Source organism: Phaethon lepturus, unplaced genomic scaffold, assembly GCF_000687285.1.
Source record: "Phaethon lepturus isolate BGI_N335 unplaced genomic scaffold, ASM68728v1 scaffold25976, whole genome shotgun sequence".
In the NCBI taxonomy this organism is placed as follows: domain Eukaryota; kingdom Metazoa; phylum Chordata; class Aves; order Phaethontiformes; family Phaethontidae; genus Phaethon; species Phaethon lepturus.
In genome coordinates, this window is record NW_010548694.1 from 29168 (window position 1) to 43261 (window position 14094).

The 14094-nt window shown below is 42.3% G+C and overlaps 1 protein-coding gene across 1 annotated transcript in view; it reads right to left on the bottom strand.

Moving 5' to 3' along the window:
• Positions 1 to 13983, bottom strand: part of KCTD1 (potassium channel tetramerization domain containing 1) — a 34132-nt gene extending 20149 nt beyond the window's left edge. Inside the window, exons 1-2 of the mRNA XM_010290065.1 lie at positions 13719 to 13983; positions 13045 to 13223 (exon numbers count right to left, since the gene is read on the bottom strand). Of these exons, the coding sequence (XP_010288367.1) occupies positions 13045 to 13208 (164 nt within the window). The 5' untranslated portion in view covers positions 13209 to 13223; positions 13719 to 13983. The remainder of the gene's footprint in view (positions 1 to 13044; positions 13224 to 13718) is intronic.
• Between the last annotated feature and the right edge of the window lie 111 nt (positions 13984 to 14094).

Here is a 14094-nt window from a genome sequence, read left to right on the forward strand (position 1 = left end):
CCCTCACCGCCCGCCGAGCCGCTGCAAGCCCTTTGTTACGAGGGCAGAGTAATATTAGGACTGCAATGAGGAAAATAAACTCTCTGTGCTATGACGGACGTGCCCTAGTTTCGTATGTACATTTAGTCAGCAACATGCTACAACAAACTTGACCTTTATCAGGACTAGATTTCACTGACCCTGTTTTTTCAGGGGGACCTCACCCCATTTATTCTGTCCTGACTGCAGTTTCTTCAGTTTCCAGCTGATAAAGCTTTCATCAACGCTCACCTTTCCCAGTGGAAGCTCACTGCAACGAAAAATATTCAGGCATGCAAGGTCCTTCCCGCAGTCCTTCATACCAACAGAAAGGGCCCTTGGAAGAAACACTTCCCGGAGGAGCCGCTGCCAAGCTGTCCCAATCAGGAACAGCCCGGCACGCCCCGGCAGTTTCTGCAGGCTCGGGGACAGGTTTGGAGAACAACATGACTGATTTTTCTTCTTTAAATGAGTGCTGCACTACCAGCTTTATGCTTTTTTGCATGGTACAGAAGCCGATTGTAGGTTCTTCATCGCTCCTAGGGCCCTTCATGTTTGTCATGTTTTCAGGACTTCATTAATAGAGAGAAGGAAGAAGGACTCACACCTCTGATTTAGCTACTTAGCATTTTAATAGGAAATCAAGTGACCCACACGGAGGCTAAATGCAACGGAAAGTCGGAGCCATACCCGCTGTTTCTATTTTCAAACCAAAGCTTTGTGTCTTGTAATGACACCAGGCCAACAGCCACTCCCAGTCGCATCCTTTTCACCCTTCCTTCTGTTGAGCCTGCCGGAGAGAGACACACGAAACATACCTGATTAGGGCTTTTATTTCTACTTCCCAAGCGGGAAATTAAACGCTCACCTGGAACCCAGACCTCTGCGGTCCATTCAGTTGTGGAGAGCTACACCATTAATCCAACGCAGAAGTGGGAAAGCGCAATTGTAGCTCTGCTGATGAGTTTATCGGGGTTAGCTGCTAAGGAAGAACGGGCCGGTAGGAAAGGCATGGCCCAAGGCCCAGCTTTATGAGACAACAATATTAGAAGCTGGGAAAATGAGAACGCCTGATAAAAAGCGGAGCCTCCAAACACGCTTTAACTACAGAAAAGCAGCAGTTTTTCCTCCTGTTTCTTTCCTGTGAGTTAGGTCTTCCACGGGGGAAATACAAGCGGGGAAGCGGCTTTCCTGCCGCCGTTCCCCCAGCTTACATCTTCCTTAGAACAGCATTTATCCCCTCTTCCCTACTCGCGCACCTCCTTCACACCGAAAAGACGGACGCTGTCAGGGGGTTTTCCTCCGTGGCAGCATGCGGGAGCCAGCACGACTCCCTGCGGCACTACTGCAAACTGGCACGAGCAGGGCTATGGCACAACACCGTCGTCTCATTTTGGAAGGCCGGAGGGAAGATTAACATTCAGGGGAGTTTATTCACAGGAGAAGCTAGTAAAGTAAAATTAAACCTTAATATTCCACAAAAGGAGGACATTGTTTTTGAGAACATTAGCAAGACATGAGAAAAATCCTTTTAAAAATCAGACGCTGGCATATCAGGAGCCAATCACGATGGGCAGCAAAATGTTTTGAAAAACCAGAAGGGGAAAATAAATATAGTCTACATGTTTGAAAAGTATACATGCTAACTGCCTACTTTTCATATGCTTGATGGTGACTTCAGTCATACGCAGCTGTATCTACAGCACTTGGAGAACAAGCAAATCATCTTCTTGTTTCAAACAGAACATGAGCAGTTTCATGTGACAAGCTCCAAGTATAAAATAAATAAAAAAAATACGTTTTTCTAAAACTCTGAAATGATACTGCTAGTAAACAAGAATTTAATAGCAGAAGTAAATAAACAATAGCTTTTGAGGCTGGAGAAATTACCATCGTGGTGTTATCTAATCTCTCCCCAGAAGTCAAGAATTATGACTAAACCCTTCCAACATAGATATAGCCTGAAATTCTATGTCAGAAGTATGTCCAATTGCATTTGGCAACCCTTAGTCAAGAGAGAGGCTGAATGTAATTGGGTGAGCATTTGAAGTGCTTCATTATTCATGTAGGAAGGCTAGGTAAAAAGTGTTTTGTAGTCCCAAGACACTGGAGGGTGTGCGTTATTGGGTAATAACCAATTAGGAACGTTGACAGAGCTCTGCCTTTGGGATCACCCTGGCCAACAAAGCACCTGGGTGTATGTTGTTGTGCAAAGGCACACACCCACTGCCTACTGCTCAGTTTATTTAAGCAAACCTTTCACCAAAGGAAATGGAGGACACCCCAAAGCATGTGCATTTGACAACTCGGTTGCATTCAAAAATACGGCTTATTCATTCTTCCCTTTGCCCTCCAAAAAAATACAGTTTTTCAGTACCACTTCTGAGTTATTAATGCTGCTGATTATTGGAAACTAGTCTGATTTCTCCTCTGTTTTATTCCATATAATCTACCAAAGAGCAACATCCTTATTACTTGCAGTAAGGAAATACCAACAGCAAAAGATCAGCTCCTAATCATGTAATCTGGTAAAAAACTACCACTATGCCATTAAGTAGATAAGCAAACACAGAACAACAGATATGAAAGACCTTCCTTTCACGCTAGTCTAAGAAAAACATACAAACCATTAATACAGGCATGCAAAAGATTTTAAAAACTTCAGTGCTTAAAAACTAAACAGTTCTTACACTTGCTCACAGGAACAAGAAATTCAACACAATTTAGCTCATGATAGTGCAATCCAACCCTTTCACTACCTCCCAAAACAAGGCTAGGATGCACCAATGGTACAAACACCGATTTTTCTTTCCTCTATTTTCTTTATCATTGTAATAGAAAAAGTCTGAAAGTTTGTAATCTAACGGAAAGCAATTATTGTAAAGATGCCGAGTACGGCTTTTATACCTCAAAATAACCATTCAAAACTTTTCCTGAATTATTTGCTTGTTTCAAACATGTAAAATATGAAATCAATTTGTTAGAAGAAGGAACATATCAGTTTTTCTGCAGCTCTCATTTTCTGGCTTGTATCGTATTTAGCCTGTCCTGCGGCACCGAGAGTACTGCAGCATTTTCTCTGAAATCCCCCGAATGCCACCTCTCTCTCTCCCCCATGTATCACTGCGACGATGATGTTTTGATGAAGCATCACGCACGGGCCCTCAAGATAATGGATTCAAGGGGATACACTTAAAAGATCATTTTTCTCTTTTTGTATTGACTGCTTGCGCTGCTCTAAGACAGGAAGGGCTTTCATTTTTTATGTAAGCTGTAAGACCCCGAGGGCCCTCTAAACTGTTTAAGAGGGATCAATTTTCAGCTGGGTAGAAGGGGCCCGGCAGACCTTCCCAGTTTGGAACGCCTTCCCCTCGGATCGCTGGCAAGTTCGGGCGAACCTAAAACCAGCTCCCAGCGGAGCCGCTCTCTGGCATGGCAGCGCTTCCTACTGTTTAGGATTTGTGGTTAGCATTCGCACAGAGCTGTAATTTATAGCGTGCATACGTGCAACAAAATGAGGAAAAAAAAGTTTCACAGGAGCAAAATAATCTCTACTGCTGATGGAGATAAAACAGCAACAGAGCTGCTACGCAGAGCAGTCCTTGGCGCTGGTGTAGTGGCAGGAAAACCGGTGACAAGGGTTTAATACACCGACATTGTTGCAATTACATCCAGGCAACCTAACAAAACAAATTCATTGTATGGCAGAAAATATTTCCCATTCAACATTGCAACATTTATTTTTTAATAACAGCACAAAGACGACTTTTGGGGTGTGGAAGGACATAATCCATCATTTGCTCTGAAGTGACACACTTACGGCAAATGCTGTGTATTACAACTTTCTATGCCACAAGAAGTAACTACGAGCGAGTTCTTAGGCAAGGAATGTAAAGGGTTTGGGTGTGGTCCTGGGAGATGCTGCTTATCCCTCCATCTCCCTCCGTGTCAGCGGGAGCCAAAGGCAAGCCACGTGTTGCCGCACTGGGACTTCAATCACTCCTCCCGTTTCACCCGTGTGTCACACAGCTCATGACAGCTCTCTACTTGCAACGCACCTCACGCGAACGGAGTTTTTACCGTTCAAATACGGCCTGCGCGAGAACACAAGTACAATTTTTAATTGAAAGGAATGGTATTTTAATAGGACACTTAAAGAACAATTACGTCTACCGTTTGACTGAGAGGCACATCACGTTATTACGTGAAAACCCTACTGGGGTTTAAGAGGTAGAATTAATTTTTATCTTTATAAATTGATGAAGTGCTGAAGTACACCCCATTGTGTTTAATACTGCTATACTCAACCACCTCACCTTATGAAAAGAAACCCTGTAATGCTTCTATCATTGTCCCCTTCCACCTTTTCAATCCTTCACAAACTGAAAGTTAATTCATGGAAACTGAACTGCCAGTGTTGCTCTCCTTCACCGAGAGCCTGTTCGGCAAAATGCAGCAGTGTGTAGAAATACAAAAGATAGGTCTTCAGTAATTAGCTTGGGTACCAGACGCGGCACAGCTGAGTTAGCTGGAAGCAGGATAAACTAGTCCAGGTGGAGCGCTGCGCTATATTGCTTTGAGCATCTGAGCCAGCCCAAGAGTCTACGCACATGGCGCTGCACAGCAGAAGGACTGGCTGGGAAGGTGACAGTGAGACCACTGCTTTCCTAAAGGCGTGCCCCTACAAAGCTTGCCTTAAGAAGTAGCTATAAGCTCAGCTTAAATGCTTTTAAACTGTTGCAGGAGCCCCTCAGTTCTCTGAAGCAGGCAGAAACTGAAAGTGCCTAGAAAACTGTCCAAATGAGGTGTAGACACAACTGTGCTGGAAAAGTCCTCCAGATCCTAGCTCATGTATACATCACAGCTAGAAATAGTTTATTTGATCAGTAATTCAAAGACTCGGTGAAAGAAATCAATATCAATAAGTCTCAGAAAATCCTTTCAACTGATGTCAATAACAGTGAAAGCATCATCTGAGATATCTATAAAATACGCTGGCTGCTTAACTACTCAAAGGAAGCTCACCATTAACAGCAGCCAGAAAACCAAGGCTGGGTGGGGAGAAATGGACAAGAAGCAAGCAATGGGCCTTGATCTGGCCCGGTAAAGATCACTCGTGACCTTTGTGAGCTCTGACTCCTTCCAACAGAGATAGAAAAGCGTAGATGAAAAAGAAATTAAGACAAAGCAATGAGGGAATTGAGATGATTGAAGTAGGATCAATGTTCAGAGTAGAATGGAGACAGAAAAAAGATACTGAAGGGCGGGGAGTCAAAGAGACAGCAACATCCTGAGACCTGTAGACTAAGGGGAAAGAAAGACCGAGAACAAGTGACAAAGGAGAAATAAAACTTGCCAGATGACAGTTGTCTGGTTGTGACATGACCACATTTGAATAAACAGCAAACCAGTTAAGTTAGAGGACACATCCACGTAACAAGAACTGGTGACGTTCCCCTGGCCAACACAGCATTTATGCATTATTTGCATTGAAACGAGTGCAGATAGCCATTGGATCCTGAGCAGTCTTCACCATTTCCTGTGCAACCTTTGCAAATACATCCCCAAATGGCAAACAGACTGTATATCTGAAACCCAGCCAGAAGGTTGATCATTACCAGAAAGAAGTAAGCCAGAAATTGGAATCTATATCCTAAAGCTCCAAACACACCCAAGAGGTGGCCGGGTGTTGACAGTAAAACTGGAAGCCAAATGTTTACTTCTGCAATTATGTACGTACTAGATGCCAATTTGCTTAGCAACTACATTGTAATTTATGAAAGGCCGATGAAGTATAAACAGTTTATGTGGGAGCAGGATGAGAACCCAGTGCGAACATACAGAGGATCCTGAGTGCAAGGACTGAGCACAGCAAAAGGCAAAACAAACGACTGAACCTGAAGACTATGGTTCAAACCTAGACCCTATCAGAAATGACTGATAAGCAGAGTACTTCAGTGCCATCTCAGTTTCTAATGGGCTTTTCCTTGTCAGACCAACAAGACCCATAGACTCAGCACTCCTTTCTTCCTCCCCCTGAGCATTTCTTGGGTGGTTAGAGTGAGAAATACTGCTTGGGTGCCTTCAGACTGGTTTATGAAGCCACGCTACTGGGTAGAAAAGTGCAAACACTACAACAACAAACCGTTTCTCATTGACAAATTTCCATCCACGGAGCTGATGTCAAGAAGCCTTTGCAAAGAAAGGATTTCTCAGAGCACAGACCTTTCAACTAGTTATTGACAACCTCCCCCCTCCCTGACTTACAGGTTGATCCAAACCACACAATCTCACACAAGCTTACTGGGAAAGGGATCTATGAGCCATACTGACAATATGGATATGGATTTTCTTTTTTCCCCCTCAAGAAAAATGTTTGTTACTTCAGAGGACTACTAGCCTCAGAAATAAGGAGCTGAAGCCTTTAGCTTTGTAACTCTCCTGGATGTAGAAATTTACTCCCCTGAATATTTCTGTCCACAGTGTCATAGCCATGCAGCCATAATTAAGTATGGCACGAAACCCTACAATAGCAAGTCTGCACATCTACTTTCTCTGGGTCTGCGTACGTTCAAAGAGTACTCTAACAATCCGCTATCTTGATTTCACTGTCATTTTACACACTTGAGTGCAAAAACATTGAACAAGTGGAAAACACTGCTTTTTATCCTCCAAATAAATAATACACAAAATTACTTTTACTGACACTTAGAACAGGAACACATCAACTCCGTCGCCCCTTTCAGTGATGAGTCACCACCAGTTACTGACCACATGATGTGAGAACCTGCTAATCTGATCGTGCTATTTCTTTCACCTAGTCACCAGCCACAAGCAACAGCAACGACTTCCTGACCTTGCAAGTTAAAAATATTACAGGACTAAGACTCAGAAAATATTCACTGCTACTGAGCCAACAGCGATGACTGACCTGTGGTGATCATTAATTGAGGCAAAATGAGGTCAATATATACCCTAAGTTCAATATACACACCTAGAGATACAAATAATCTTGGTTCAGCCAGGACGAGAAAATACCCCCCTGAGCTCTTTATTGACAGATGTGTGTTACAAAAGAGTTCTCTTCACAGTATCAGTTGTGTAAATTCTCTGAATTTCTTGAAATAGGCATAAAGTATACTAACATTCACAGTTCCGTTCGTATTTTTTCCCCAAGTTTGTAAATGTGGTTACACCGACCAAAACAATTGTACTGCCTAACTGTATTAGGTCTGGTCCTGATGAATCAACATTTCATTTTTTACTAATACATGTTACTGATGATACCAACATCATCAATTGTTTCCATCTCAGTTACCGGCATCTATAAATATTTATGCTTAGAGATAGTAATCTTTCACACTTGCAATCATCATCCCAAAGCATTTCACAAATTGCTTTTTTGTTAACCTTGGTAGGGAGCAATGAAAGCTCAAAGTTAAATCACAGAACGGTCACAGACGGGTCAGTGAGAGAGTCAGTGTATTTCCCTATCCCAAGCCCTCCCTCTTCTCTTTCCACAAGACCATGCAGCAATCAAATGATGAAATATAAAAGGTGAATAACTAGATGAGCAAGACAGGATAGGTAATGAAGATTAAACTGAGCCTCTGCCAACTTATTCTGCCTATTCTCCTCCTGCCAGGAATGTTACAAAATATTAAAAATCTGCAATCAGGACCACTCACTAACAGAGCTGAGCTAGTGTATAGCAGTATTGAAAACTCTCAAGGAAGCTTGCTCTTTACAACTTGCAACACAAGCTTAAAAAGCGCAAGCCTATTGTAGTCTTTAGCTACTGTAGAGTCAGGGTGATCTAAGAGCTACCACCTCATTAGGCTTTGATGTTGCTACTCAAGAAAGATCACCAAATATCTCCACAGCTAGGGATGTGCCTTTCAGGAAGATGAATCCAAATAGGGAAAGCGGAAATGAAGACATAATAACACCCGTTCTGTTAGTATTTCCTTAAAAAACACAACCTACATTCTCATTAGTTAGAAAACTTTGGATTTCTTTCTTTAGCCAGTCAGCATCACATGACAGCAGTTTGAGACGTACTATCCAAGGTGAGCAGGAAACGTGCAACAGGGCTGCTCTGGTGGAGACATTACAGAGGGAGCCCCATGGAAAGTGCAGAACATCCCGATCTCAACAGACCTCATACTGAACCACAAGTCTCCAGCATGGTGTTGCAACCTGCAGAAGTTTGAACTAAGGGCCATACTGACATCTTATTTTGGAACTGGGAACAGTCTACAGACAACAGAAATTGCCAAAGCTCTGAAACAGGTAAACAGTGCTAACCTGCCTAATTCATAGCATGTCCTTGGAGGTCCACCTATGTCACCTATGAAGGGAAAATCTTGATCGTAAACTGTCAAAAAAGGCCACGGACAGTCTGGGCATTCTCCTAAGTAATTCTGTGCTCTTGATGCAAAAGGAAGCCTTACCAACCAAAGAAATGCCAGTGTCCTAACTGGATCCAAGTGTGTGAAATCTAATCTCCCTGAGGGCTGAGAGTGAAGATTGGGTAAGAAAACTGGGACATGAATGGATTGGTTCATATGAAAACCTGAAACAGCCCTGGGCAGAAATTTGGAAGTATTGTGAAATACCATATAAGAAGAATCCATCTTCATACACAGGGAGTTAACTCAAGATGGGAGATGCAGCAATGCAAACAGATACCCCCGAAAGGTTCTACAAAGAAATATATATCTGGTTTTTAATGAAATCTTCCTTTTCTATGGTGGGAATACAGGATGTGGCAATCCAATTCCATGGTGTTATGCAAAAATATGTACCAGATGACTGGACAGAACTAATTAAAAGTCCAGATGCTTTGAACCTATGAGATAGACAACACTGCTGATATTGCTGATATCAGAGATATCAGACAACTGATGCTCATATGATCGAAATTAAACATCTTCCCATTTAGTTCTGATTAGTCAGTTGAGGTTGTCTTAGCATGGCGCACAATAAATTTTGGTAGATAACATACAGACAGCATTAAGGCTGAGCGATGTAGGAATACTGACTCTAAGCAAAGCGTTCAATCCTACTGCAAAATGATAATGTACTGAAAGAAGGAGAATAGGCTGCTCAGGTTCAAACATCAGGACTAACAGGCCTGTGCTTCCTCTACTCAACGATAAATCCTAAAACCTCCACCCATTTTCCTCCGACTCTCTGGTGACCACAGGGAACAATGCGACAGCATGCATGTGTGCTTCATCTCTCGGGGGATAAAGGCTCCTTTAGCAGACCCTCAGCTTATATCCATCTTCCCTGGAACAAAAAATTTCAGTTTTTTTTCTGGGCAGTGGAGAGCAGACCTTTTTTTTAAAATATTCACTTGCAAAAAACAAAATAACAAAAAATTTAGTGCACCCAAATCTTTAACAGAGAACTTTGCGTTGTCAAATATCATCCTGCAGATCTGGTAACTTCAAGTAAACCAAAGGTTGTTGAGAAGAGGAGGGCATGATCTAGTTCAAAACAGAACAAATTCCAAAACTGTAAGACTTCTCTCAGAATAGAAACAATTTGTTTGGTCCATTCACATGGACTTATGAATAACCATCAATCACCAACTCAAAAACAGGAGGAACAATCTGTATATGGGTGAATGTGTCAAAGTCTACAGTCCTGGTGGAGAGCTGCACAAAAGGACACCTGCCCCCTTCTCAGACATTTAAAGAAAACTAGTATTTCTTTCAGCAGACTGATCTTATGTTAGGTCTTCTTGGTAGACATACTGATTCAAATTGCCTCTTCTTGAAGCCTAAGTCTGGCAAATTGTATTATTCATCTGCATGAGATCATGTCTGAGGCATGGTCTCAGTGGTGGCTTGGGAGAACCTGCAGCCTGCTGACAAGATAAAATAATCATATGGGATCTTCCTTGAGGAAACAGTAGGTTCCCCCTGGTCTGGAATATAACTGGGCTCCTTTGAATTCTATGCTACTGGATTTTCAAATTAATTTGGTTTTGCTTTTAGCATTATTTCAGCTTCAGAATTTAAAATTCAAGGATTACTCAATTCAAACCATCTGTTAGACAAGCTGCTTGTCTGTTGGATTGCTTCACTGTGTTAATCTTAGGCCAAAACACAGATAGGCTTCGATTCCTTGAGTTCTTCAATCAGAAGAGCATTTGAGAGAAGCCCTCAATGGTCTTTCCGTAGCAAAGGGCAGGGACCAAGCACCAGTATCAAGATGCTTTTATAGTCTCACCTGCGTTTCTCTGGAGGAATGAATGGATACCTGTGAGTAGGCTTTTTACATATCAAGTCACAAACCAGTTTGGGGGATCTAACAAAAGAATTACAGAAAATGTGCCCTGCAAGCTACAAGTCTTCACCTGATATCATTTACGGAACCCTTTTTAAAGTACTCTTTCCAGTTCCTACTTTACTGTCCAAGAAGGAGAAAATAGAGAGGCACAAGACGAGATGCTACTGAACCCGAAAGGAGAAGTACACTTGCTCCAGAGCAGAGACTGCTCTATCAGGATAGGTCTCCTTCACACCAGCAAGTCACAGTCACTGCAAAGCTCCTGGTTTGGATATCACCCTTTCAATCTCTCAAAGAAAGATGACTCTGGTACCTGGCCCACAGATGAAAGGTTCATTTTAGGCTTCTGGCCCTTAGACTACATGTAATACGAGTCAGAAGCCTAATGACTTTCATGTCTCAACCTGTTCGATGCTGGTGCCTGCAACCTATGCCTTGACTCATCCCCGAAGCAGTGCTCTTTCAGGCAAGATAATCAAGACCTTATTTTTCATAGACAATACTTCATATGACAGTAAGCCTCAGGAGGCTTCAATAGGCCCTATGAGACCCTGCCTTAGTTTTGATCTCGTTCACACATGTGATATTGGTAGAAAAAGAAAACATAAAAGCAACGTTGACCAAAACCTTTGACTATCTAGCACTAACGAAGTTAGAATGTAGATATAGACTGGCCAGGTCAGGCTCCAATGAACAATTTGTATTAAGGTCCAAATATTACTGGATAATTTGTGCCCAGCACTCACCACATAGAGATATATATATACACACATACATATATACACACACATACATACACACCTGCCCCATTGGAAAAAAGTTAAGGTGAAATTTCACAGACAAAAAGCAAATGACTATATTGTGATTGCCAGCTTATTGCTTCATGCCATTGCCTTGACATCCAGACGAGTTTAGTAATTGCTCTTTCGAAGCTGCTAATGTTAAAAAAAAACCCCTCAAGTTCTGGAAGTAGGCTGGGAATTCCAGGTTCTAACAGCTACGCTGAAATATTTACTCATCAAGGGGTTCAAAAGACACTTACTGTCAGAACTGAAACACAAACGCATGTCAGAACAACTTGAAACAGAATGACTATAACTCAAAGTTTGGGTTTTCTTTAAATTATGTTTGAAGAGGTTTAAAATGTTTAATTTATTAAACTGTCTTTGATACTACAGTCGTAGCTTCCACTTTCAAGTGCTACAATGGCTCAATTGAACACAGAATACATTAAGCTTAAATTCCACTGCCACCATACACACTTATGAAAGACATTTTAGTCTTTCTCCACTTAAAGTAATATGCTGTCCTACTGAATTTGACATGGAAACAGAAGGTCCATGTATTAATAGCAGCAGCCTCTCATGCTGAACACACAACAGTTTCAGACACCATCACTACTGCAACTACTGAAAAAAAGACTAAGTAATCACAAATCCTAGGAGCTGAACACACGCAGGTCCTAAAAAAAAGTTCCCCAAAATGATAGATTTGGTTTTCGAAGAACAGTTCAAGTTTTTCCAGACATTGCTTCAATCTCTCCTGGCAGGCCTGCCTTTGGCATGGCTTCTATTACTTCCCTCTCCCTGGCTTTCTTCGAGGAGGTTGTCATAAGAAAGGCCATGTGCCCAGCTGCTTCTCCTTCCTATGTCTTTATTTACTGTTCTCTTCCTCTAGCACTATCAGGCTCATAGTTTTAGAAGCACTACTCCAGTCCCACCTAAAACTACGTAGGCAACGCTACAGAGACCAGTAGAACCAGTGAAACCCATGCTTAGAACAAAATCACATCCTACGAAGTGTACCTTGTACCCTTCAGAAAGGCAAGTCAAAGTTGTGGGATCAAGAAACTCAAAAACTCCCCCCCTCAAATGCTGGAAAGACCACAAGGTAACACCGCCTTCCCTCTAGAGCAGCATCAGGCAATGAAGTGCAAGGTATAGACTAATGCTGTGGACACAATCAACACCTGCTAACTGATAACCAACACTTAGAATTACAATATCACTACAGTGTTTATCTGCCATCACCACCACCACGTAATATCACACACTGTGTTCAATGCACCGCTGTTTTGTTAAAGCTGCACTCTTATTTCGTCTACTCTACATACACCACTTGCTCATGCATGCAGAAGTTCTCTAACTGCTTAATACCAGTAAGCTACCAGAGCCATAAATGTTTCATTTAGAAGGTAAGTGAGAGTTAGGAGTCTAATTATTTGAAAAGTTCTAAGATCCAATAAAAAATATTCAGTTATAATGCTGTCCTATATTTTCTTACATACAATCTTGCCTTTACCTCAAGTGACATATCTGAGATTAGACATTGGTACTACAGAAGAGCGATTTCTACTCCAAAAGAAACAAAACAAATACCCCAGCACCCCCACCTTTGGACTTAAATGCAGTATCACTACAGTTTTTGAATGTAATAAACCACAGAACTAGTGCCCCAGAGTTGTGGGTGGCAGAAAGTAAGTGCTCTTTACCATCGACTTTGGTTTAGTACATACACATAGGAATTTGCAGCAGCACTGTCTGAAACATAGTGGAGCAGGGAAAGAAAAGTCAGTCTCTAACCTCCTACAAACAAAGAAACCTAATTTAGTTTTGAAACAAAAGGAACTAAATTTATCATTTTAAGACAGCCCCAGGACGTCCAAGCATGAAATGGAAGAAAAGGAGTTGCCAAAGACATGCAGAACAAGCTTTTTAAAGTTACCTGGAATCGGGATATTTTGTAAGCGTGGCCAAGCTGCTGGTATACATGTGCCCACCCACATCAATGTGAACTGGTGCGTTGGATTTTGTGAGCTGTGCTGGAGTGGGGATGCCTTGATTGTTCAATGGAGATGCAGGGGATCTAGTGATCAGAGGTCTTGACATATTGGGCCGACTGTCCTGTGAAGAGATAGACCTGGGTTAATGATCTCCTTAAAAAACTCGCAGAAACCCACAGTCTCGAGGCAATAGCACTGTCTCATAGTCTCAGCTTACGATTTTCATCTTATTAAAGCACAGACAAACAGTTGGCAGTTTTTAAAATCAGTCCAGCTCTAAGAGTCTTAACTGGCTATGTTTTCAATAAGTGGGGCAAAATGCAATGATAAAACCCACAAAGTAGAAAACATGTTCAATAAAACAAGTTCTTCCTGAATACTGCTTGTGACAGACAACCCATAACAAAAAAAAGCTCATTCTCGTACTTAAGAGCTGATAAAGGCTCTGAAAGAAAGAGCTGCCGACAGAAAGACCAATTACTATTTTCCTGAAGAGGACCCCAGGTAGACCTTCTGTTCCTTCCCAAGCCCTCCGTCACTGCCGTACAGTCAGAACAGAAATACAAACCCTCAACTCCTCCATCCTGCACACTCTTCTCTTGAATTCCCAATTCACATAGCACGGAAACAGAAGCAGAAACACCTGGACTAGTCAACTGCTCATGGACTGCAGACCACTGGACATCGACAGCCTTTGAGAAAGACATTTTCCATTTAAAAGTTATACGTATGGCGACAGATGCCCCCGCGTGCCCCGCATAAGCTGCAGGTCTGAGCGGCTTCCCGAGGCAGGCGAGCTCCCAGAGTGGAGCGGGAGCCGATGCTTTGCTGATGAAACCAACTTTTAGTCACAAAGGAAGAGATGTAACGCCAGCAAAGCGCAGACACAGCCTGCGCGCGCGGCGGGTGGGGCAGGGCAGGGCGATTTGCTGGAGCCAGTAAGGCAGGCTGCATTCAAAGTTGGGGATTAAAATAGAAATGCATTCAAGAGC